At 34.9% G+C, this 27,222-nt stretch overlaps 2 protein-coding genes across 2 annotated transcripts; one reads left to right on the forward strand and one right to left on the reverse strand.

Annotated features, from left to right (window-relative positions):
* The first annotated feature begins 4,460 nt into the window (after positions 1-4,460).
* On the forward strand, positions 4,461-5,624 carry LOC113302176 (transcription factor bHLH148-like). Its single transcript, XM_026551029.1, has 2 exons — positions 4,461-4,613; positions 4,710-5,624. Exon 2 carries the CDS (start codon positions 4,734-4,736, stop codon positions 5,511-5,513), a length of 780 nt encoding a protein of 259 aa, XP_026406814.1. The 5' UTR covers positions 4,461-4,613; positions 4,710-4,733; the 3' UTR covers positions 5,514-5,624.
* A 4,008-nt stretch (positions 5,625-9,632) lies between these two features.
* On the reverse strand, positions 9,633-12,206 carry LOC113301526 (calmodulin-binding transcription activator 6-like). Its single transcript, XM_026550299.1, has 7 exons — positions 12,138-12,206; positions 11,711-11,831; positions 11,556-11,620; positions 11,386-11,457; positions 10,637-11,301; positions 10,144-10,394; positions 9,633-9,972 (listed from the first exon to the last, which is right to left on the reverse strand). Exons 2-5 carry the CDS (start codon positions 11,826-11,828, stop codon positions 10,951-10,953), a joined length of 606 nt encoding a protein of 201 aa, XP_026406084.1. The 5' UTR covers positions 11,829-11,831; positions 12,138-12,206; the 3' UTR covers positions 9,633-9,972; positions 10,144-10,394; positions 10,637-10,950.
* Between the last annotated feature and the right edge of the window lie 15,016 nt (positions 12,207-27,222).

Here is a 27,222-nt window from a genome sequence, read left to right on the forward strand (position 1 = left end):
TATTGCTATCGATTTCCATCGCTTTGATCAAACTTTTTGATCGTAAAGGAAATCACATATAGGGTTATCTGTGGGAGGAAGGTTGGTTTAAAGTCTTCAATTGAGTTGAAGCAACTCTTAGTTGGTGTGACGTCAGCTAAGGGAATCAATTTCGCGGAGTCCAGATGGGGTTCAACAGGCGTAAAGAACGCGACTGTAACTGAATTGCTGGGAAGGTTTAATTCGGTCTCAACTACATTCCAGTGCAAAGTAAATTGGTAGTAGGCTAGTGTCTGTAGTGGCTTAATACAGTTTGGTGTTCAATCTGGACTAGGTCTTGGGGTTTTTCTGTATTTTCGATTTTCTTGTTATCAAAACTTCTGGTGTCTGTGTTATTTCTTTTTCCGCATTTATTTTTTATCTTCATAATTGAAATATTACAGGTTTTGCGTTAATCAATCATAGTAGATATATCCGACCTTATTTGTTGGATATGACTTGATTGATTACTTGGAAAATTGATCCTTGAAATCAGGTTCACGGACTTGTGTCTGTAAACGTTCTAATTTGAGAGATATATAACTCTAAATATTCTTTCTTAATTGCGATTCATTAAGTTTACTCTCGTAATTATATCTGATTTTTCCATAAATATTTCCAAAGAAAAAGTTGGTGGTGTATTCTGGTAACCCCGCGTTTTCATCACTAATCTTTGACCGAATTTTACTTTTACAAATCCGTATAATATTTGTACGTTTACTGTTTCGTATATTTACCGAATTTCGAGTTTCTAACTTGGCCCAAAACCAAAACCTTTACACTAAACAGGGATTCCAAATAAACCGTTGTAGAAACTCTCCCGAAACCTTTTTTTTTTTTAAATAACCTCAAAATAGAGATACTGAACCCGACGGTTACCAAACTAAATTCCATACAACCCAGTAGAAAAGTTTTATGTGGAACTGATGGTGTTGATTGGATTTTAAAAAACTCAAATACTTCTTTTGGTAGAGCAATCTAGAAGGGTATTATGAAATGCAGAGATATATTCACAAGCAATATCAAATTCAAGGTAAATAAAGGTACTAAAGTGAGGTTCTGGCAAGATAATTGGTTACTTCCTTCTCCTTTATCTTATGTCTTCCCAAATTTATTTGCTCTTTCTAGAAAGAAAAATTGTATGGTGTCATATTGAAGTTGCAGGAAACTTTGTTGGGATCTTGGTTTACCCAGTAGACTTAATTCAAAGGTCAAAACTAAGATGTCATGGTTGATGAATGAGCTTAATTGTTTTATTTTTCATCTAGAAGAAGAGGATATTATGGAATGGTCTCTTACTCCTAAGAAGGTTTTCTCTGTCAGATCAGCATATGACAAGCCTGCTAGTACAGATTTTGGTATCACTGCTTCCAATATTTTTAATTTTATGTGGCAGCTGAAAGCACCACCAAAAATTGGTTTCTTTTTGTGGACTCTAGCTCATTCTAGATTGCCTACAAGAGACATGTTGAGAAGAAGGGGAATAACTGATGTGTCTCCAACATGCTTATTTTGCAGTGAACATGAAATTGCAGATCATGTCTTTCTGCACTGTGAATTTGCTCAGAAAATTTGGGTTCACTTTATTGAGAAGCTGAAATGGTACTTTACAATGTCTCCTAGTGTAAATTCTATTCTACTGGCATGGCCTTTGTCCTTGGAAGATAAAACACAGTCACAGATTTGGAGCCTCATCCCTGCAGTCACTTTATGGAGCTTATGGAAAGAAACAAACTCAAGAACTTTTGAAGGAAAACAACACAATACTGCCACTGTCATTAATAAAGCTCGGTATGAAACGTTCTTATCGAGCCTGATTTTTAAAGAGTTTGAGAGTCTCTTTTTTAATGATGTTATTGCCAATTAACCTAGAGCTTATTTCAACCCCTTAATTCCAGTCTCGTTAGAGATAACTATCTTAGATTGGGGGGTGTTTTTTTTGCTCTTCTCAGTAAGGCTAGTACCTTGTTGCTAGTCCTTGTTCTCTGTTTCTTCCGGATGGTACAAATCTTATGTAGTCTCTTTTTTTTTTTAATCTTTTGTTTACCGATGAAAATAAAATAAAGTTTTATGCGAAATGCCGTTTTGAAGTAGTTTCCCTGAACGGTTTGCTTATGATTTTTATACAACAAAACCTGTCGACATTAAGTATGCTAATCTACTCTTGAGCAACGGGAAACACGCATCATTTACTAGGCCGTTGTAACATGGAACTCATTAGAAGAGATGAAAAGAAAAATGTGACGAAAGGTCCCATTTGTAACATGAGGCTTCATTCATTCAAATCCAGCAGCACCACCGCCCCAACCAACTTTCCTCAACCGTCCCTACCTTTTTATCTTTTTCATTGTGATAGAAGAAACCAGATAATACAACAAAAACAACTAACAACATTACCAAAATAACCTTCTCTCACGCGACAAAACATTTGCTCTTTGTTTAACTCTTCTTTGCTTTTCTTATCTGTGGAATGTACTGAAAAAACACTCGATGTTATTTTCACACCCCCCATGTTGTTTCGACAAAAATGGTTCGTAAAGTGGGTTTTGTCATTTCAACCAAACCAAAGAATTGCCATTAGATTTTACTGTTTCTCCCTTTTCATGCATTAATGTAGAAGAGGAGATAAAAATTTAAAAGATTAAGCTGAATGAAAGTGAAAAGGATTTTTCTTTTTTACCATAGAGGTAAATTTTGTGTTTTTACCTTTTCTTGCTCTACACATTATTCTTCTGGTTCTACTGTATGGTTCCACATACAAATGGATATAAGAGAAATGCGAATCATATTTGGGAAATGCTATCATGTGCAAAATCCTTGGCATGTAATGAGATCGTGAGCAGGTGAGTAGATTTTGCATGTGACTGCTATGGATTTGCAACATGTTACTCTGTCCATAGAGGAATTCTTTCAACAGAGTAACATGCTAGAACACCCAAATAACATACTACTAATTTAGTATACTTAGATCTCATGTGTGATCCCATTACTGCATTTTACTTGGATACAATTCTTAAACTGATGGTTTGTCATTAATGTTGTTAATATAGGCATGTAACAGTAAATAGCACAGTAGGAGTAGGTTGCTAAGAAAGGCAGTAATTTTATCTCTTTCGAAGTAAACAAAGGCATCTTACAAAAATGACTCTGTTTGTTAGTCTAGGATTTATGGCTTTCACATTATGGCCGTCACAAGTTCGGTCCATAAGTTGGCCAAAAAGGGTGTGGTTCACAAGTTGGTTTCTTAGGAGGGAAATTTGCAAGTCACACAAGAAAAGCAAAAAAAATAGTTTTGCACTGTAAATGTTTTCTTTTTTTGTGAAACTATTGCGTGTATCTTATATTTTCGATTTTGTATTTTTTTTCTTTTCTAGAAACATGTTGTAGTGGTTTTTGGTTTGTACGTTTCCCATAACAACCATAAGTCCTGGTGTTTTCACAAATCTGAAATGACGCGTATTATGAATACAAACCTAGTCTTTTTCGCAAATCAAAAAAATTTCGTAAATTTTCTCAAGCAATTATAAGTCATAGTAAAAACGAAAATTCATTTGTCCAAATATTTTTAAATCACGGTTCAAATGGACGAGTAAAAAATAGTTTGGGTGAATGGTCAAAAAAAATAATAATAAGGATGAAACTGGTTTTATCCTAGCTTAAATTTAAAAAATATCAAGAATGAAACTGAATACATCCTGTGTAAATTAAAAATAAGAAAAAAATATTTGAAAATGGGCACGATGAAACTGGTTACATCCTGCCTATTTTTACATTTTTGTCCATTTAAACAGTATCAAAAATCTAATTATCCATTTCACCCAGAAATTATTGATTTTGATCTTTTTAACCAATTTTGTGAAACGAAAAATAGCGTGATGCAAGAATTTATGTCTTTTTACGAATTCGTTATATGTTTTCCTACTTTTTCGATTTTTCTTTTTATCTTTTAAATTTTAAATCCTACTTTTCTTTTTTCTTCATTTCGATTTTCCTTTTGCCAACATCTAATGGATCCTAGTTTTGTATGTTCACCCTTGACAACCCCAGTACTCGGAGCTTTCAAGAATCCAGCATGGCACGTATCGTGAATGAAGTGCTATAAGACCTAGTCTTTCTGCGAACAGAAACATTACCACATGGCTTGTGTTTATGGAACATCTTCAAGTTCTGCGTTAATAAAATATGGGGCAGATATATTTTGCATTGGGCTGTAAGTTTTTTGTCTTTTAAGCATAACACCCTATAATTGATGCATATCATTCTCCAAAACCAATTTGCATTTTGCAGAAGAAGATGAGGTAAAAACGTTAATATAACAATAGTAAAAGAAAATGAATTAGGAAAACAGAACCTGGGCCGGTGTGTGTACGAAATACTCTCGTCTCTCACACACACGTGGTGTCGTGTTATTGCTTTAAAGCTTCGGACCCTCCGACTTCCCTCCAACCATTTCTCTCTTCTCTTCTCTCTCTCTCCTTCAAACTCTCCTCCATTCCTCTTTCTATCTCTCTCCCCAAAATCCTCTGAATCCTCAATCTCAAATCTCTCCATCTTAGTAGTCACTCTCACTCTTATTCTCCTCCTCTCCATACCAGGTAAACACTCAATCTCCTTTCTTCTTATTCAAACAATTTTCATTTTTGGATTCCGAATTTTTGATTCATAGGATTTCTTATTGATTGATTTTACAGGAAAGATTCAAAAATTCATCTGAAATGACATCTTCATCGGTGATTATGAATTTAGATTCAACAACAAATTCATCATCACCAGAATCATCAAGAAAGAAGCGAAAAAGGAAAAACCTAAATTCATCATCATCAATTTCTCTATACAATCAGAAACAATTAATCCAAACAAACAAATGGAAATCAGAATCAAAACAACGGATCTACTCAACTAAACTTCTCGAAGCTCTTCATCGTGTTCGTAACACTTCTTCTTCTTCATCATCGTCATCTCTGCCACGGGGAGGCAGAGCTGTTCGTGAAGCGGCTGATCGAGCTTTAGCATTTGAAGCAAAAGGAAAAACAAGGTGGAGCCGGGCGATACTTACAAGCCGGATTAAATTGAAATTAAAGAAAGTTAATAAACCTAGATTAGTAGTTGGTAATGAGAATTCAAAGAAGAAACAGGCGATTAAAGTGCCGGCGAGAGTGAATACTAAAGTACCGGTTTTACAGAAGAAAGTTCGTGTTCTTGGACGGTTAGTGCCGGGTTGTAGAAAGGTATCGTTCCCGGATTTACTTGAAGAAGCTACCGATTATATTGCCGCTATGGAAATGCAAGTTAAAGCTATGACTGCTCTGGCTGAGCTTTTATCTGGACTAGGGTCCACCAACTCCACCTCCACCTCCTCCTCAGCCACCACCACCACCACCACCAATAACAGCAACAATCAGGTCTCCTACCGCCAGCCAGCAATTAGTCTAGCTGGCTCCGAGTCTTTTGATGTCATGCCAGGTGTTGTTCTTGGCAACCCTCCTCCTATTTAGATTTTTGTTTTTTCTTTTTATTTATTTTTTTGTTAAATTTTTTAATTGAAAATTTTAATCCCAATGTACTTATTGTATACTACATCTTTTCATGTTTTTTCTTTTTGTTTTGAATCATTTCTCACCGCTCTTGTGTTACCGGGGAACAGTAGATAACACCCTAAACACAGAATCGCTAACCTATCCATATTAGGCAGAGGTAACCAAGAATGGTAAACTCAGAATAACTTAGACTACTTTGTTACCTATATGTATTTCAGTTTTTTCGTGTCAATCCATGATGCATAGAGTGATTCTCAGGTACTGGAATAAGGGGATCAGAAGAAACTCTCAATTTTGTCAAATGTTAGGCAATGCAATCAGTGGGTCTGTCTATAGAAACAAATATTTTATAGATGAGACCACAATTGAGTGATTGGTGATATAACAACCATTAGATTAAATGATCTGAGCTGTCATTTGTTTTTTGGATCCATAGAAGACTGTTTTTGCTTTGTCCAATCTAAGGGTTCTGAATCAGATAGGGCTAGTGGAGGTGGGGCATATAAGCCATAGATAGGTTCGAGGAGAGGAGGGGGATAGTGGTTGTGGGACCAGAAGAGGAATCAGTACCACATGGTGGGGCCCACGCTAATTCTAATTTTCAGTAGTTGTTTTTCTTCTTAAGTGGGTTTATGATCTGTACTCTTTCTATTAAAGTAGTAATTTAGCTTACTTAATTAATCGCTTTTTTAAGTTTAGTTTCTTCTTTAAAGCTAGAGTTATTAGCATCCATCCATGTGAGGGGAAGTAAAGTGTTTTAGCTAAAGTATCAATTAATTAATCTAATCTTCAACTAACCTTATCATCTAGGTGTATTCATTACACTAGTTAGATGTGAGTTGTGACATTTTTTGTTGTTTCTTGTAAGGCAAGTGTGGTATTAGAATATCAACAAATTTTGATACGGAGGGGGAATTTCAAGTTTCGACAAGTGTGGAATCGTCCATCGTAGATATTAGAACATATGAACATATTAAACTAACTTGTTAGTTAGTTCAATATAAGGTAGAGTTTGTTGATCTATTAAGAAAACCGAGTAATCGTTTGGAAGCGAAAAGAATGGGATGAATATATATTTTGCTTTCAACTTCTAAGCTATGCCGAGCCGTTGATTTACTAATTTAATCTCAACTTCTATGATGTATAATTGGGATTAGTGACTTGAACACGTAATTAAGGCTAGTCTAGTACATTGCAGATGGGCAATTTCTTAGTGTTGTAGGGTCCACTTTTTTTTTTCCTTCTTGAAACGTTAAAGTGAATAGAAAATGCGAGCTGAATCCACATGCATGAATCCAAAACAAAATGGGATCGAAGAATGGGATAGTAATATGGAAAGATTTGTTTCTCAGATTCACCATGTGAAAAAACCCAAGGGATCTACAAAATAATAAGTGTTTTCACATGGGGCGCCATTAAGTATACTCATCCCACCACCACCCACGCACATTTTGGTGTTCCTCGTTAGTTGAGTTTGCTGTTCTTCTGCTTGAATGAGAGGAAATTTAATGGAGGTATTGGTATTGGATTTTGATTCTGGATTGATTCATAATGGTGGATCGTGGTTTTGCAGATGTAGTACGTTCCAGCAGCTGCTTATGCAGTTACCAAATTAAATGTCTAATTTTGAACACAAAACTATCTCGACACATCCATATCTCCAGTCCTCTGCATTTGTGTATTACACGTGAAAAGTCATGTACATTTAGTTGAAACAGTTTCCAAGTGCAGAAAATACAGTGACCACATCTCTTCTTGAAATCATAGGCTACGGCTGTATGCCATAGAGGCCGTAGAGGCATAGATACTATTCAAAAAGTAACAGTTGGAGAGGTAATAAAACAGTGGTCTTTAAGTCTGTGACCAGCAGCTAGAGAGGCAGTAGTTTGTGTTGCTGTTGTTGCTGCTGCTGCATATAAAACACACAAGTACTACTACTAGTAGCTAGTCGGTGGCAACAATAAATCCATAATGTTATGGGGAGGTACTGAGCCATCATCTAAAGCTAAATGTCGCTTTACACGGCCGTGTGCGTACAAATGTTAATGAAAGCCATGCCTCATCTCTGATTGTATATATATGCTATCGTTGTTGTTGTCTTCGTCATCCTCTCGTCAATATATGTAGGTGGTGCGAATAATTGATGAAAACTACTGTAAAGTTGGGAAGCTAAGGACCAGATGACAATAATCCATCTTTTTTGTTAATTCTTCTACTTCATGGACCACAAGGTAATACTACGAATACGATGTACTGTACGCATATGCATACGCGTTAACAGGCCTTTCGCCAGCGAATTTATACAGCAGACACAGCTTGCAAGATAGGTCGTGCAACTCTTATGATATATACCGATCCATGATCATTTAATAATATGCACCGTTTGCAGAACCCATTATTCCTTCCTGCCATCTAGAATGGTTTGCACGACCCTTGGCAGTATATATATTGGTTAATGGTTATATAAAACTAAGTTACCAAGTTTTCACTAATTATAATGTAACTGCTTCTGATCATTTCTTTTAGTCTCATGAATAATTATTTACCAGTGAATTGGGATGCTGAAAAATTTCGAATTCAAATTGGATTATTACCGTATAACAATTTTATCATCCTACATAAAATGATAGGATATAAAAATTGTCCAAACTTCCGCATCACCGGTGCACAAATATCAAACTGATAAATGGAACTGAAAATCTGCAGTCCTAAGCAAACTGAAAATTGTATGTAGAATAATAGGAGATTAGATTTAGCTCAGTAGAGACCAACCATATAGGAACGTAGGTGGCAATCTTATCCTGCTGTATGTGTAATGTATGGTCTAATACTACCGATTACGAAGAAGTACTGCAACTGCATATCTACATGCAACTTGTATGTCGAAAAGTTAGGTTTGAAATTTTGCGCATGACAAACTGAATACAAGTGTGAAAAGAGAAAACAAAAGAAAACAAAACAACAAGTCTTTTATCTGCTGCTGTCCACTTCTTAAATTTGTTTGTGTTTCCCACTTTAGAGCTCAGCTAGTGATGATCACTTATTAGATGTCTAATTTTACTTCCATCTTTTCCTGCCGCAGCTAACTAGTTACAGGGAACCCTATCAATCCTCCACTTGGTCTCTCGCTATGATTGTTGAAAATTCAACACTCACACTCACACTCATTTAGTGAACTTACTGAAATTATCAAATTGCATACATAAAGAAAACGGTCGTGACGAGTTTCGATCTCAGATTACTGATATCATCATCTAATGACTTTATCACTATATAATGATCGAATTGGGATGCACATGGGCCTAAGTAACCTTCTTTTGAGTTTTATGCTCCGTTCCCCCAATTATGCTCAAAAATAGTTTCCAAGCAATGGAGACAAATTAGCAGTAAACAAAATGGAGAGTAGTAGGGTTTGAATTTTCAAAGTGTGGTGCGTGGTGTAGACTCACACTGTAGTGTAATGTCTACATTATGATACAATATGCACATGGCATGAGGAGTAATCATTAAAAAGCATGTGGCCACATCATCATTCACATGTACAGCGTGGATTCGTGACAGTTATGTTTTTTGGGTGAACAGAAGTGCATTCCACATATTCTCCATCTACATTTTTTTTTCTTTGTTTTCACCAACTACTTGAAGAGGATATTTACACAGCCTTGTAATGTTACTAGGTACTTATGTAAATGAGATCTTGGATACCTAGACATTGCCACGTCAAAATTCTTGGAATAATTCTTGATTTTGATGTGTTGTTCAATTGGGAGATTTTTCAATGGCCTGGGAACTTTCTTGTTATTGGTCCCATGGGCTTGGATAAGTATCATGATGGGTTTGGACTTGTTAGTAATTTTTTTCTTGAACAAGTGACTGTAAAGTTTTGCAAGATAGTTCTGATTGCTCAACCAATGCCTTATTTTAGCAATAGGGTGTGAAAGCAACATGCTGGAAATCAATTATAAGCTACGACCGGAGAGCAAGGTGAAATGTTAAAGACTATCCATGCTATAGTATCAAATAACAATAAGTAAATCATCACATATAATTGCAGTTGGATGCACTGCCTATAGATAGTGTCATGTCATGTTATGCTTGTTTGTCAAAACAGTCTTTGTCCAAGAACCCAGCTGACCCATGTATTCTTTGGCCAGGCTTCAGCTACTAGTTATATCCACAATGTCACTACGCCATTCATTAGTCCCACCAACTGGGAAGACAGATTCCTTACTAGTAGTGTTATCTTCTGTGTACAACTAAAATGAAATTTACAGCTTGTAATGGGGTACTCTATTCTGTGTGATACCCCCCCATTCTAGAGACAGATGTCAATCCTTGGATACGCTTCAACTGTGGTAGCTTCTATTGACTGGTTTCCAGCATAATGTTTTCTTGCCCTGAAGCCTCGGAAAGCAGCCTAAATTTGAAAACCAACACATTGGCTTAGTAAACAATATCATCCTGGTAACATGTGGTGACTAAAAGCATATTTATCAGAGGCAAACCGACTCCATAACTTAAAGATAGTACACCACCTTAACGACAGAAAAAAAAATGAAACAAGATGCTATAAGGGAAGAGTCCTTACTTGAATTTTAACAGCCTGGCCATACAAAGAAGTATCTTCGAACCTCCTCTTCCCTGATTCACAATTACCACCCATCTTAGAGCGCTTTAAGTACTCCTCAGTGATGTTAGCAAGATGAGCTGCTAGTTTGCGATGACCATTTCTCGATGCGACTTCAACAACAGTCAATCCATCGGGGAAATCTATAGTTTGCAAAGTGACTATTGTTGGATTTGCACCCAATGTCTATAAGAAGCTGAGCCGTTTGATTCCTGCGCCAAAAGATCATTATGCAACAATGTTAGAATAAGATAACGGCACTCTGTTGATTGCAAAAGGGTGATGTTAGCTTTCAGTCTGTTGGTACAAAGAAGTTCCGTCAAAACTGGAGCTGCGGTTTAGCGCTAAGCACTAAAAACCAATGTGCCCCCATCAACAAGCCCACCAGAATCAAGTGCTCATTACTATGTATTTAGCATTGAAAATCGGAAAACGGGTGTATAACTTTAAATACCTGTTGAAGAACGCAGCCCAGTGAAGAGCTGTCCAGCCTGCTACATCTGCGAAATCCAAGGACAGTCTACCTCTTCCCAATTCACAATACATCCGAATGAGCCACCTGTAACCCAAGATAGCCAGCATATGGATCACTCCTAAACCTTGAAAATTGCGGGTACCTTTTACACATCCCTCTTGCAGTCTCTCAGAAATCCATTCCCTTAGCTTTTGCTCCAAAAGGAACCTCAAGTACAAACTTTCTCCACGAACCAATGGGAACCCATGATTTTGGATTAAGTGGACGAAGGTGGCAGTTTTGGTGCAGTCGCATCAACTCAATATGCACTTGAGCAGAAGTGCATCACCAGGAGAATGAGGGATACATGACGGCATATCAAAAATTTTAGATTTAGAGAAGAGCAGGTGAGCAAGACATAGTTGTTGGCGAAACCCCACAACAGTAGAGAACAGCTCCTGATTAGTTGGAGTTGAGATATAGTCAAATTTCAGGATCTGGCTAATGGGTGTCCTGCCATCGAGACTCAAATAAACATTTACTGTTCCAGGTACATGAAACATTGCTGTACAAGAGAACACCCACTCTCCAAGGCATAAAGCACGGTGACTTTTACTCCAGTCAAAATTCTGCTGCTTATCAAGGAAGCGACCAGCTATTGCAATCTGCAAACAAAATGCATGGTTCATGTAAGTAGTATTTCCAAATAAAACTGTTGAAAGAAAAAGTAAGAAGAGATAAACACACACCTCTCTTCCGAATGTTGAAGCAGTATTATTGGTGATACCGGTGATGCAAAAGATTTGCTTATATCGTTCATCCTGCGCACCACAACCAAGCGATAAATCAACATTTAAACTGTGTGTAACTTGAAGTTTGAAAACAAAACAGAATTTTAGTTAAGAGACTTAGAACTTACAGTTAAGGAATCGGCCTCAGTTACATCAATTAGTTTCGGCACATAATGAAAGGGTTTGATACCTTCTGTTAGATATAAGAAATACAATAGGATTAATGTTGGTGACAATGTTCAAGGCAACCATAATACCACCAAAAAAAAACTAAAAAACTTACGTCTCTTATGCTCCTCCTGCATTTCAATAGTCCGCATATCGTTATAAATTTTAATCTCGTTTGCTTCCACAGCCTTCATCGCTTCCCTTTCCTCTCTATCAATAATTCTACCTTCCATTTTCTGTTTTGACAAGAAAAACGTAATAATTCGAATCAGACTAACGGTGGAATCAAAATAAAAAGTTGTATAAACAAGATTATGATTATATGATTATATTGCTTTTAGGGTTTGGGGTTAAAGAACTTTATTGATTACAAACTTGTTTTATGCGCGGAAAATTTAAAAATAATAATCAAATACAGAGTGGTAACAAACTAAAATAAAAGGGAACCAAATCAAGTAATTAATCGTGAAACTAGATAATCATCAACTGATTAATTGTGAAACTCCCGGAATGAGTGGAAAAATTAATAATAAGGGATTTACCTAACAGTTCTGCTCGATCGAGACTGTGGATCAAGGTGATTTTACCACCTGTAGGTAAGAGAGAATTCTTTTATTAGATGACTGCTACAGCAGTGCGGGACGACCAAACTCAGGGAGCCTGTTTTTGTGACGCAATTTGTTACAGATTTTGCAACGAAATTTGTAACAGCTAGTGTATAACATTTATAAGCGTTATATTTGTCTAACACTTATATTGTAACAATTTTGTGGCATTTCAGTAACAGTTTTAAATCTGATGGCTGAATTTTGTTGGCAACCAACGATCAAGATTAAAATTAAAAGTTTAGGTGACGGTTTTTTGACCATTTGCATGCCTAATTAGTCGTCAATCGGGTCGACTTCCAACCGTTTTCATTGCTCCTAACCATAGTCAGGGACGATAACTCTCCGACTGTTGATTCAATTTCGAGAAAAAATGACTAATACCCATTCAATTGGATCGATTAAAAATGAAAAAAAAGCGTTGCAAGCGATGCATTTTTAGCCCATATTGACATTATAGAAGGGACTCTCTTCGGTCGTCCTGATGAGTGGTGATGTGACGGGGTTCGTGACAACCATGGTAAGGGTGCACCTATTGACCATTGGATATTATCTCATCAATACATGCGCATCTCGATACATATTTAAAAAATAAAAAGATATTTTATTTTATTTTAATTATATTCCCACATTTTACTTTATTTACATTTTAGACCGTTTATTTTTATTTTTGCGTCTTTTCTAAACCTTGATGTGAGTTCCTGTTTCTTTTAGATCTGATTGTGGTCGATCATAATGCCTTTGAAGGGATGAATTTCATACGAGAGAAACGTCTAATATTGGTACTGTATATCTTACTCCTTAGATATTAATCAATCAGGTTTATCCTTTTGATCCTTTTGTTCATAAGAAGATCACTGAACTAATAACATCTATTACTGCATTCTGAGTTAACTCAGTTTTTATTAACTTTGTATTATTTGTGGATTACGTCGAGGAAGAAATCATTGGCAACTATGAAATCAAAAAATCTATTACTCGGAGGAACATGAATATTACTATGACAAAATAAATAAGCGGAGTTAATAACAAAATCTTTCTTATAAAAAAAATTCAATACACCTGTTCTGTTCAATTGTGATGGACGTGACCTTGTTTACTACTTATGATATGTATTAATATCCCAAGTATTAATTTTCCAAAGAAGTGGATGAACTTACAAAATCAACTGATCAAATCAATACTGAAACAGGAGATTACCCACGGGAGGAAGGAATTTCACGACGGGCTAAAATATCTTGATTGGATAGAAGGATTAGAGTGCAAATAAAATAAAACACAGGGGTATAGTAAACTAAAAAAAATTAAAATTAAAATATTTTATTTTTAGTTAGATATCTAGTAATGCATGTATTGATGATATTATATCCAATGGTCGATAGGTACACCTTTACGGTAGTGTCATGAAGGTGACCTCGTCACAACATGACTCATTCTTTTATACTAAAGATTTGCTTGAATTTGAAGCTATTCCCTCAGTTTCTTCAAAAAAGGAAAAAAATAGTCCGGCTTGCTAGTTTCCATAAATTGAAAATCAAACATTACGGATTTACCAATTATGAGCTTACCAATGTACTCATGTGGGAACCATTTTTTCCCGAAAAATGTTAGGATTACTGGGATCATTATGAGTCTTAGTCTCGACTCAAATCCCGTCACAAATAATACATGGGATCCACATTCACTGATTTATTAACCCCGATGTAGAGAGGGCTTTCATAACCATCCGATCCCCTATGTGGAGATTCTGCGGGAGGCAAAATCGGTAGGTGTGGCATTCCTATTTTTTTTCTTCTCTTAATAGAAAAACAGGACCACTTCTCTGTACCTTTTTTTCTCTAACATCAAATAAATGAGATCAAAAACAAAGATTTTTATCAGAGAGAAAGCAAAAAGCAATTTTGAGGAGTGCAAAAATCGTGACCGACTCGCTAACTAAGCTTTTTTGTATAATGAGTCGAGTTTTGTTCTTTCCCAGACCATAATGCCCTTCATTCTAACTGCATATTAACCCAAGGTCTAGTTATAAACAATGTAATAATATCACGGTTATTCATCTTCCTTTATGATCATCGACCAAATACACCCATAAACCCTAAAACTAAATGTCACTTACGGATCATATATCGTAATACCATCAAGACACTCCTCTATATAAGATGATGTTCTTCCACCAATAAGGGGTTCTTTTTTCTTTTTGATAAATCTCATAAAGTTTTATTCATGATAAAATAGAGATTACATGGACTTCACGAACATCAAGATCAAAGACCTCATAAGGTTTTATTAATGATAAAACAAAAATTACGTGGACTTCAAGATCAAAGATCAAATAAGGGTTCCAACTATAGCTTCTACAAGTTTAATATCAGCATGTATTTTTAGGATTTCACCTTGCTTTGCATGTAACTCTTCCATGTGCAGCTCAAATACCTCTGTAAAGAAACAATGGGATTAGTGAGGAATTCTGACCACATTGCGGGACAAAGTTCATGGTTCAATTCACCACAACAGACGTTGCTTCCTCTATTTCACTCCATAAATATCTCTCGATTCCAGAAAGGTTATGCGACATGCATCTAGAAGAATTTCTGAAGAAAAGAAATAAAAAACGAGAGAACTTGTTTCATCATGTTTTTTCAAAGGGAAATAGGAATGACGGAGTTCTGATTTCTAAACTTTTAACTTTTTTTTTACCTTAAGTTAGGTTAGATTGGGATTCGTTGTGAGCATGTGAAGAGAGTGTCTGTAACTAAAGGTATTGTTGTATGAGTCAATATTCCATATACAAAACGGCCAGTTAGCTAGTCGGTTACGATTTTCACACTCCTCGAATCACTTTTTGTTCTCCCTCTAACAACAATCAAGACAAATTAGAAAAAAAATATGAAACAGTGACTATAATGATTAGTTTTCATAATCTTTGAGCAAATCAGACAAACCTATTTATTAGTAACGGAAGGAGTAAATTTTTTTTGGTGACATGTTACTTTTATAACGAACTCACAATTAGAGGATAGGACTGCAAATGGGGATGCAAAGGTTATATGCACGGGGTATCCGATAAAAGATGTTTTAAAGATACGAAACTGTTAAGTTACTTTTTCCATAACCTAAAACTTATCTCCCAATTTCATCATTGATTCCTTTTTTTTTTCTCCATCAACTATCTCATACCATTTTATCGTCGTAGTGTTTCTAATTTTTTTTTTTTTGTTGATTAATAACGTTTACAAATATGACTCGAAAGAAACAATTTTGTTTCCAAGACCTGATTCCGAAATCGCGAAGCGGCTCAAACGGAATGCAAGGAAAAAACTCAAAGAGAAGTTACATCAAATTGCTCAAGAAGAAAAAGATACCGGCAATCGAACTCTCAGTCATATGGCTCCAACAAGAAGGCAAGTGATCCCCATTTTATGTGTTAAGCGTTTTGATTGATTCGAACTTGATTGATTAGGTTAGAATCATATAACAAATTGGAACTGTAGTTGCGGAGTTACATTCGACATTAAAATTAACATTAATACGATGTCGGATGTTATCGCCGGTATTGTTTCCAGCTGAATATTGTTCCTTTTTTTTTTGAAGATCGTACATTTTATTACATGTGGACAGTCGGTATAGATTTATAGATAAATGCCATGCCTCCTAAGTCACTTATTTGTTTATTGTGAAAATATTAATTATCGGCATTATTGTTAACTTTTATATCAATGTCGACTGTTAAGAAAGTATGTCGGTATTGTTCATAATTTGCATTGTTCGGCAACATGTGTGGGAAAATCCTAACACAATCAAAAGTAGGTCAACCGTTAGACCCTTGTATAAGATTGTATATGGAGTTTATCCCTTTCTCTTCCACAATCGATATGTATAGACAAGAGTTTTATGTACCTTATTGTGTATAAAATTTCTTGGATGATCTCAAAGACTAATATCCAAGATCAATCTAGTATGTACCCGGATTGTGCAAGATCTGAATTTGAACAAGCACGAGAGTTGTAATCTATCTTTCAAGATATGAAATCAACAAGAATGAATTAATCTTGTATAATCTTAACATTAAGGAATTAGACTATGTAGATGTATTACTTACTACTTGTGATATTCCTATTATGTATATGTATTACAAATCCACTTAGTATTTTCCTTTTATTCTTGTTTTGCTAATCCAAATAACATATCAATTACACATCACTCTGTGGAAACGATCATTACTACGCTATATTACTAGTTAACTAGTGGAAAATATCTTGATTAAACTGTTTCACTTAAGACATGCATCACCAACTTCCATAATCACACAAACCCTACAGTATACGTGATATCGGAAATCAGTTTTTCCATAGGGATCGGTACTACTATGGATCCCCAATAGGTAGGGATCGGTTCTACTAAAGATCCCCAATAGGAACCGGACCACCAATCTAATTGATTTATTTCAACTGCAAAACAAGTTTTGTATGTCTACTTCCTTAAACTCATGTAATTAAACATAGTTTTCTAGGCATGAAATCAATGCTAAGTTCATTAAACAATCTAGTAAAAAGTTACAAAGATAGTGTCAATGTCGCTGTTAGAGCATTGCTCGGTCGAACTCACAAGTGTTGCCATCTCAAGATTATTGTCAAATTTAGTTGATTAAAACTATATCTTGTTTTCTAGTCTACATTTAGTCAGGTCCCGGATTAGGATATAAGTGTGTAGTTGAGTACCAGATATCACTGTGTTCTATCGTTTGAAGGCGAAGATCAACTGAAAACATTTGGAGAACTTCATCGAAAAAAGTAAGTGAAGACTGAACCAAACCATTACTCAAGTTTTCACCTTTCTATCTACGAGACTAAGTCGCATGACTAAGTGGAATTTTACGTGCACAATAGAAATTTCGAGTCAAGTTTATCTTGTTAGTTATTCCCGAAATATGAATGACTAAACTTAAGAACATTTGTTCAAAACTTGATGAATTTGGTTAAGAATAATTTATTTTTTATGACGCAAATCATGATTCAAGTTAATTATTTGAAAATAGCTTGGAATAGTGATATGTGTCATTGATGTTATTCAGGAATGTTTCAAATCGATTATTGTAGAGATATAGAGCTACTGTAAATCTGGATACAGGACAAGACACATACCAGTTCACGTACTGGCGCAACTATTATATGTCTAGAAACCTTGTACACACACCGGCATAGCTATAGTTCGGCGAATACTTTGGTACACATGCCCGACATGGATACCAAAAAGATCTGTTGACTCGTGAACTCAAGAAGGTACACATACCTAGTATGGATACCAAAAAGATCCGTCGACTCCTAAATTGTGTTTGTCTTAATGGTACATATACCAGATATACGTACCATGAAAAAATAATTCACAAACTGGAAGTAAGTACACGCATTTACCAAGTCGAATATTTTCAAATGCATCAGAAATATTTCTATGAGATAATTAGTATTTGAACAACTCTCTAGAACACATCTAGACATATTTTATCACATTATAACCTATGGTTGTAACTCAAGATTAAAGTCTAAAAGTTTTATATGAAAATGCCTAAGCTTATAGTTCGTATGGCTAGTTTCGGCTAACCTTTCATGAAAAAGTCATTATACATGGTTCAATTGCGGTTCATCCTAACCAGAGTGTATATTTTATTGTGTTTATGTCAAGTCAAAGATTCATCTAACAGTGGATATTGATTGCTTGATTCCAAAGCTATCTTAGCTTAAATCTAAAGCAACTTTTTTTTTTATCTTGAAAGTCTATAAAAGAAGAACCTCAAGCAACTGGGATTTTTGAATCCCTGAAACTTTTCTTGTGTGTCCTAGTTGTAAACTAGAGAGTCCTCTCTTTTAAATTTTTTTAGGTTTAGCGACTAAAAATACTTCGCTTAGGGATTCGTGAAGCCGAGTCCGACTATCTTTATCTTGATAGTTCGTGTATCGTAATCTTGCTACTGATTTTTGAGTCTCACTCCGATCAATCAAGATAAATATAAATTGCAAAGTTCTTCATCTCAGATTTTGTGATTCCACGAGTATATTCCTTTATAACGATTCTTTATTGAAATCGGAGTAGGTTTTACTTGTGAGGTGAATAATAATCTAGGATGCGCTTCGGGAGACGTAAGTGCCGAATTTTGAGGTTTGATAGACCTATTCTACTGCAAACTATTTCCTATCTCACCTTAATATAACGATCATAACAGAATCACACATAGGCTTATCTTTGGGAGGCGGATTGGTTTAAAGTCTTCAATTAATTTGAAGCAACTCTTAGCATGTAAAAGACGTCAGCTAAGGGGATCAGTTACGCAGAGTCTTGAGAAATTCAAGAGGCGTGAGGAGTGCGACTGTAACTGAATCACTGTGACGGTGGATTCAGTCTCAACTACATTTTAGTCTGAAGTATTAATAGTAGGCTAGAGTCTGTAGCGACTTAATACAATTTGGTGTTCAAATCTGGACTAGGTCGGGTTTCTTTTGTATTTGTAGTTTCCTCATTAAAAAAATTTCTGGTATCTGTGTTATTTCTTTTTCGTATTATATATTATTTATTTATATAATTTAAATGTCACAGGTTGTACGTAAAATCAATCAAAGTAGATACGTCCATCTTAATTGCTGGATACAACTCGCTTGATCTTGGATATTGATCTTTGGAATCGTGCAAGTACTATCACGGTATAATCAGATTCACGGACTTGTCTCCGTTCACAAATTGATTGTGAGAGAACATAGATATAAACTCTTAATATAATTTCTGATTGAGATTCATTAAGTTGTAACTCTCGGAATTATATTTGAGTTTAGCCCATACAGGTTTCCCAAGAAAATGTTGGTGGTGTATTTTGGTACCCACGAATTTTCAGTCGTAATTACGAAGTTCAAAAGATAAGCGTTATGCTTAGTAATTCAATATAATAAGTTATGAAACAACTTCTATATTCTTCCTTGACACTTTGACCCTAATAAGACGATAAAGTCTCTAATACTAGAATTTCATATATATGACTTGGCATGTTATGTTTTCAATCTAAACGACTTGAAAGTATCAAAGATAGAAATGCAAACAAGTCAAGTATAAGGATGATGTGTTTTGTTGATGTCGATATGTATTCAAATTTTTAGGTCTTCAAAGTAATACTTGTATGTATCAACGTTTCTAGACGTCATAGTCTAACCTAGCGAAGTTGACTCTAGTAATCTAATCAAGCGACTTTGAGTTTTGAAACTAGATAAAATATGACAACCAACATTGACATACCAAGGCTTAACGGGTTCAACCTCTAACATAAATGTTTTCCAATTAATACTCATATGAATTCCTATCAATGCCAGACACTAAAAAAAATGACCCATTTACAAAATATCTCTTTTTACAATCAGTAGCCAGTAGCATAAACTTTGAAAGACATTTTAAAAATAGACAACCAATGAAAAAATATTTTGAAAACTTACTAAAAGTATTTATTAAGTAAACCCACGTTACAAAATATGTATTACCAACTTTAATTAATGTGTTTGGTGTTTAGCAATGGTAAGGAACTCTTCTGTCATCCATAGTTGGATTAATGTTTTTATCCTAATAATGTTATCGCGAATAATGAATAATATGAAAAAATCGTTTTAAATTTGGTTCAAGATGATCATAGCTTAATTTCAAAACCTTCATAATGTTTTCGTCACATTCCTTATGATCTCATATCATATTGTTGCTTATTGATCGCCAAAATGGCAAAATCTCTCAACTCTTTTGCATTCCTTATGATCTCATATCATATTGTTGCTTATTGATCGCCAAAATGGCAAAATCCCTCAGCTCTTTTTCACCAAGGAGTTTTAATGCTAGTGGCATCCTCCACATTTTTTGGTGATCCTTTTCCAATTTCAATGAGGCATGTAGGCTTTTGTACTTCTTTGAAACCGAATGCAATTTTCTCAAGTAGTTTTCAGGAATCCTTATTATATAATCTGAAAAAGTTGTAGTTGGATAAATAACTCTCCGTTGAACCTGAAGAAATTGGTTCGCTTCTTTGAGTGATTAGTATGATCTTTCTTCCTTGGGCATTATGTGTAAAAAAAATATTAAACATATCTTCCTTAGTTTCTTCACAATGACATCCATGCTTAAAGATTCCTTACACATGACTTTAGATAAGGAATCCATAAGCTAATTAAGAATCCACTATTGACTAGAGTGTTGGGAAACACAAGTCCACATTTTTGCGTTATATGATAAATACAAATACAAAATTTATCATAGCCTATTTATTACATTAACTTCAATTAGATTAATTTTTTTAATATGCATGTATAACAAAAAAAATTGTCCAATAAACTGCAATAAAAAATAATAAATTAAATTTTACACATTTTTACATAATAAAGGAGTGTACAATTTACATGCATCTACGATATGGATTTTACAGATTGTATATTTAAGAAATAAAATAAAGTATGATATATTTTTAATTTATATGCATAAAATAAAAGAATGTTTAACCATATCATATAATTTATATGCATCTATGATATAGGTTTTATAGATTGTATATTTAAGAAATAAAATAAAGTATGATATATTTTTAATTTTTTTGTAAGTCTTCCAAATTCTTACATATTTGCAAAACTTTCACAAAGGCAAATACGTACACAAAAGTCAGTAAAAGTCTTGAAAATAGGTAACTATGCAAAGCCTTTGAATTTTCAAGTTTACGACGAGTAACACAAACTTTAGAAGACCTTTTTACAATCAATAACCAGTAGCATAAGATTTGAAAGAGATTTTAAATGTAAACAACCAATAACACAATATTTTGGAATCCATTAAAGCCTTTAGAGATCACCAAAAGTATCCATTGTGTAAACCTATGTTATAGAATATTTATTACCAACTTCAGTTTATGTGTTTATTTAACAATGATAAGGAACCCCTCTGCCATCCACAATTGAATTAATTATTCTTTTCGTAATAACTTGAAGATTTGTACATAGTGCAAAAAGGTGCTACGCGATCGTCATAAGATTTCACAATTCTATCACATTTACCCTGAAAAAAACTTAACCAAGATAACTTCAAAAAATATTTTTTACGGTATAGTTCAGATAGTAAAAAGAAACTTTAGATTGAATCTAATTGGAAGTAAAAATTTGGATCTGTTTTTTTTCCAAGAACAGTCATTAAGATTACTATGAAATCCACATGTACAAACTACATTACTAATACTTTGGTTAGTATTTCACCTAACAAATGACAAATGAAATTGCAGAACTTCTAATTAACAATGGTGAATAGATGTTCACATAAGGAAAAATGAATAAATATTATACTATTATGTGAAACACTAACACAAAAAAAAAATTCAACGCTATCATAAAAATGACTCGTAATTAGTGCAATGAGTTTTAAAAAACTTAAGAAGTGTAAATTTAGAATATAAAGAATGTATGTTAGAGCACTGCTCGGTCGAACTCGCAAAAGTTGCTATCTCAATCTTGCTTGTCAAGTTTAGTTGATCAAAACTATAATCTTGATTTCTAGTCTACTTATAGCCATGTCTCAGATTAGGATAAAATGTGTAACTGAGCTTTAGACTTCACGACGTTCATCGATTGAAGATGAATATCTACTGAGGAGATCTTGGAGGAACTTCAATAACAAAAGGTATGTGGAGACTAAAACTCATATATCACTAAAGAGATGGTTGTGGCGCGAGCACGAGGCGGTAGATAATCATCCTGAGATCTTCAGGTCCAGTGGCATCAATATGATCCTTCGTTTTCTTGATCAGAAGTTTATACTATTCTATCTCCTAATGAGACTAAGTCATATAACTATATAGACTTTTATATTATACATATTTGATATTTCGAGCTGAGTTTAACTCGGTTATCTATTTCTTGAAATATGTGTTGGAAGCTTTTTGTTTTGGCTACGTTCATCATATTCTTGACGAGTTTAGTTGAAAATAATTTATTAATTAGAAACTAAATAATAAGTCAAAAAATGATCGTGTAGAAATTGCCTTGAAACATCTTACATGATTTGTGTGAGAGAATCATTTGATGTCGACTCAGAAAGTTTTGTATTGATCATTCGATCACTTGAAATTACTTGAAGATAATAGTTTGTGTGAGACAACTATTGTCGTCTTCAAAGGATGTTTCAATGATTGAAATGGGAGTTTAGAACAATTAACCTTTGTCTGGATACAGCACAGTATGCTTACCTAGTATGCAAACTTTTTTGGTATGATTCAGGTCCGGGAACCTTGTTTGCGTACCTAGTATGCGAACGGTTTTAACTGTTAAAGTCCGGGAACCTTGTTTGCATACTAGTATGCGAACAGTTCTACCCGAGTTAGGTCTAGGACTGCTGTTTGCATACCTGTTTGCAAACGGCTGGACAATACCAAAGTCCGGAAGCTATACCTCTATAAGATTTTCTAAGCATATATCAAAAAAATCACCATAAACACTAAAATCATCCATAAATACCTCAACTATACGTTTTACGTAGTCAAAAAATATAGTAACCTTACATCTCTTGATACGTATTGATCTCTGTACCTTGGTAGCTATTACTATAAAGGAGGAATTTAGAATAATAATAGACGAGAAACTTAGAAAACAGAACACAAGTAGTAATTCGAAGAAAATATCTTCTCTAGATTATGAACAAGAAAACAATTACAATTCTCTCTTTGTTACGCTCACAATCTCTCTGACAGTGGATCAACCTTAAATTGTTTGCTAGCTTGCACAACTATTGTTCAAAGCTTCTCCTAGGTTTTATGTTCCTAGTATATGTGTCCTTATCCATTAGCCGAAGCCCTTTATTTATAGCCTTCATCGTACTCAGCCGACCAAGGACTTCTTTTAGGAATATATTCCTAAACTAAGAGTATCCTAAAACAAAACTCTTCCTTGATGAAACTAAAAGCATGAACAAGGAGAAACTGTTACCATTTGAAGCAAAAGAGTTAAGGAAAGATATTACCGTGTTGCATGAGCATGGGATACCTCCCAAGAAGTGCTAAGTTTAAAGTCTTCAGCCATACTTAGGAAAGGATTAGTCAACTCGAACCATAAAGTAACAGTCGAAATAACTGTGGGTCTTCAAAACTAAATAGAACTGACCAAAGGAAACTGCAATGAACCAAGAAAGTGAACAAGACTAGCATTCCCTTACTTAGTTTCCTGGTTAAGAAATTTATATCTAATTGTAGTTCAGGTTCAGGTTCTATGAAAGGGTCTAAATATAAAATTTTCATTGGCTGCGTTTCTTCATAGGTGGGATCCGAATCATTAGGTCCTAGAGTCTGGAAAAACTCAAATATGATCTTAGAAGCGCACAATAATAACCTAAATAACTGAGGATCTTCTAAGTCAATAAGATTTGACTTACATAATTGACCACAATGAGAGTAGTAGTCATTCTTAAGCAAATGTGTCGATTCTAATTTCCTAAAGCATTTAGGTTTAGTCTCACAACTTAATATTCGACACATTTGGAATATAAACGTTCCCACAGTTGGAAGAAAACTATTTGGTGGGAAAACAAAGTCAATCTGGGGATCATAGCCTGGGCAAACCACATCAACCAGAGGATGGGTTTCTAACGACTGAACTTCTTCCTGGACAGCATTAGGTTCGGGAAAACGAGTATGAAGGTAATCTTGTAAAATTGTCGAGGCAGAGATATCAAGTCCTAAGTGAAGGGACTTTTTGAGAGTTAAAGGTAAGGCACTAGGAAGGTGATAATCACCCTCAAACTTAGAGTTTTCAGTGTCTCTAGATAGACTAGTTACAATCTCCCTAATTTCTGGATCATTAGATTCTTGAAAATGGTCAATTGATTCTTCTAATTTATTATCAGGTAGTGCATCTTTACTCATCTCTACGGGTATATCTTCTTCATCTAATACTATTGTTTCTAAGTCGCTAGACTCTAAAACAGCATTTTCGGAATAAACCCGTTCCTCTAAACCACTATCGGCTTCGTAATCAAAAGGAAAAACTACATCGTCTAAAACGGTGGTATCCCTAATCAAATCCTCGTCCTTTTGAATAGGTGAATAATCATAAAAATTATTTGGATTTGAACTAGAAATAATATAATCATTATAAAGCTCAATTGGATTAATAGATTCCTGATCACTATGCCTACATATTTCAGATTCTTCATTACTATTATCCTCATCATCATAATAGTACAAAGATGATTGAACCTTATCTAAATAAGTAGTGTCTTTTATTCTAGCCTCATCCTCTAAATTAGGCAAACATTCACTATTGATATCAATGGTAGAATTAGAAACCCTATTTTGGAAATTTAGATTATTTCGAGCAGCATTAGCCAACTGTTCATTTTCTGCCTTTAGACGTGCCTGAATTTCACTGAGCATAACACTTATACGTTTACCACTCTCGTTTATCATCTTAGGATATCGTGTACACTCTTCTTTTGAACTATTCATTGCAACTAAACGTTTATACGTCCTTTCAATCCGTTGTTGGGTCTCTTCTAGAGATGTAACAGGTTCAGAAATATCATAATCAGGACTAGTTTCCTAAAACGAGTAACCAGTACTACAGTGTTCCTGATTTTCTTACTCGTAAGACCAATTCGCGTGTGGATAGTAATTAGGCTCACCATGTTATGAACCATAACCTTGAAAAGGTTGGCGTTCCCAACTACTATTCCCACCATGGTCATAAAAATGATGATGTCTATATTCAAATTCAGATCGATACTCATTGTATTGGCTTCTGTCATACCAGTTCGACATTCTTAATTGCAAGGGAATTCTACACAATCACAAACAAGGCTGATTCGACCAAATCAAACCTACTGATTTCTAGCAAACAAAAAGCATGATGGCTCCACTTAGATTGTTTCTAGACCAGATTCTAATCCTTCGAAAGGGAATTCGTTACAATTTAAGCAAACCCCTCTGGAATCAATCCGAGTTAAAGTAAGTTGAATCGAGGCGAGGGAAGCTCAGTGGAGATTTGATACCCAAAGCCTCACCGGTACAAGGCGGCGCAGTCACGCATTCAACTTACAGAAACCATTAAGAACTTTGAAGTATGCTTAAAAGAGTAACCAATATTTTTCGAATGACTTTCATGTTAAGCTCGTTACCCTATAGGTCTCTTTCTAGTCAAAATTTTAGGCTTAGGTTCGCGTTTGGTTTCGTTTTCCTAAGGCGGGCAAGAAGGGAACGGTGATGAAATCCGAACCCTTATCTTATATGGCCAGTTCTTGCCCTTTACTAGGAATTTAAAGCAGCCGGTTCAGTCCTCAACATATAATCACCTTAAGGCATACAGTAAACCCGCTGACAGGAGATTTGCGGGTGTTTAGAAGTTTACCTCCCGTACCAGAATGACGAAGAACCGATGTAGTCGACTCGGGCCACTGATTCCGGTGTCAGTGTGCGAACCCGAGGGGCCGAGACGATATTGTAATCATCGTCCTGCAAACAGTTTATATTTAATTTTTTTTTTATATAACCCTTCCGTAGGGTTTAAAGTTAAAATAAATTGTCCAAAGTCCAGTCCAATGAAAAGAAATACAAAAAATAATAATAATAATTACAAAAATAAAAATAAAAATGGAAAGTCTCTTAAAAAAAATAAAAAATTAAAAAATAAATCTCTTTTTTTTTCTCTCTCTTTTTTCTTTATTTTTTTGCTTTGTCTTTTTTCCTTCTCTTTTAGCTTTAAGCTTTGATTCCAAGGTCTGTAGTATCCAACTTCAAACCTGTAATACAAAGACACAATCAAAGAGACGTAAAAAGAACAAATGGAATAATAAAATAATAATAAAAAAATAATAAAAACCTAAAAATTCTACCTAAGCACAAATCCGCGTCGGCGGCGCCAAAATTTGATGGAATTTTCAAAATGATAATTTTTTTTGTGGTTGTAGTAAATAGGATTCGTTTCAGACTTGTGAAGGAAATGGAATTTTTAGATTTAAAAAAATATATATATACAAAAATATTAACAATGGGCGAGAGGTACTGGGACTAAGGATTTGGCCGAATTCACTACACAGGGTTCATTCATAAATTCTTTGACAATTTAAAACTCAATAAAATTAACATGGACTCTGATTTTGCCAAGATAGATTCTCAAAACATCGATTATAAGTCCTAAGCATGATGTATCAAAACACCTAAGCTAAGCATACAGCATCAAATTAAATAACAACCAATTAATTCAAATCATATTTCAATTTTAAATTAATGCAAAAGTCATAAAAAAGAATAAAATAAATTTACCCGTGTACGAAATTCACCCTCCTCCGTCGTCCCAGTGTTGGGTTTAGCTCATCATGATAAAAACACGCTCAAAATATTTATTTATTGCTCAAATGGTGTTTACAATGAAGAGAAGAAGAGAAAATGGTGTAAACAGCTAATGTACGACCCACAGGAAGCGTCACAAAAGAACGATAAAAGATAAGTGCTATTGTCGCTGTGGTTCTAAGACCCACACCTACGACCCACGCCTGTGAGTTTGTTTCACTGTTGGTAAACGACTGTCCCTGCGAGTCTGTTCTTCGTGCTCTTGGTGTTCTTCATCATCAGCAGGAGCAGAAACAGTGTTTCATCAACTCTTGATTTCTCGCTCCTGAGCTCTCCTACCGACCCCAAACTCTCGACACCCTTCCTTGTACCTGGAGAAACTTATTTATACTCAACAGGGCCCTCAAATCTCTCCATAACTTCAAAATATTTCCCATGACTCGGCAGTAAAGAGAAAATATTCTCGGATTGTTTTCTTTCCTTTCTTGCCTACTCACGCTGTCAACCAGTGTTTACACGCTCCAAACATGCTCCCAGATCATCAAGGAATGTGTCAAGACGTTGCAAACACATGCCATCTTCCATACAACATCGACACAATCCCGAGTATCTTTTCTCAACCACGTATTCCCTGATTTCTTTAAACCGAGAATCAAGCCCAACTGGATCGATTCCAACAACCAAAATAGCTTC

The sequence above is a fragment of the Papaver somniferum genome, chromosome 8, assembly GCF_003573695.1.
Source record: "Papaver somniferum cultivar HN1 chromosome 8, ASM357369v1, whole genome shotgun sequence".
NCBI lineage: Eukaryota > Viridiplantae > Streptophyta > Magnoliopsida > Ranunculales > Papaveraceae > Papaver > Papaver somniferum.

Excerpts from the sequence above, each read along its gene's own strand:
- LOC113302176 (XM_026551029.1), top strand. The coding sequence starts at position 4,734 with ATGACATCTTCATCGGTGATTATGAATTTAGATTCAACAACAAATTCA.
- LOC113301526 (XM_026550299.1), bottom strand. The coding sequence starts at position 11,828 with ATGGAAGGTAGAATTATTGATAGAGAGGAAAGGGAAGCGATGAAGGCT. Across the intron at positions 11,458-11,555 it reads CTGAGGCCGATTCCTTAACT|GATGAACGATATAAGCAAAT; the intron begins GTAAGTTCTAAG and ends TGTGGTGCGCAG. Across the intron at positions 11,302-11,385 it reads CTTCAACATTCGGAAGAGAG|ATTGCAATAGCTGGTCGCTT; the intron begins GTGTGTGTTTAT and ends TTTTGTTTGCAG.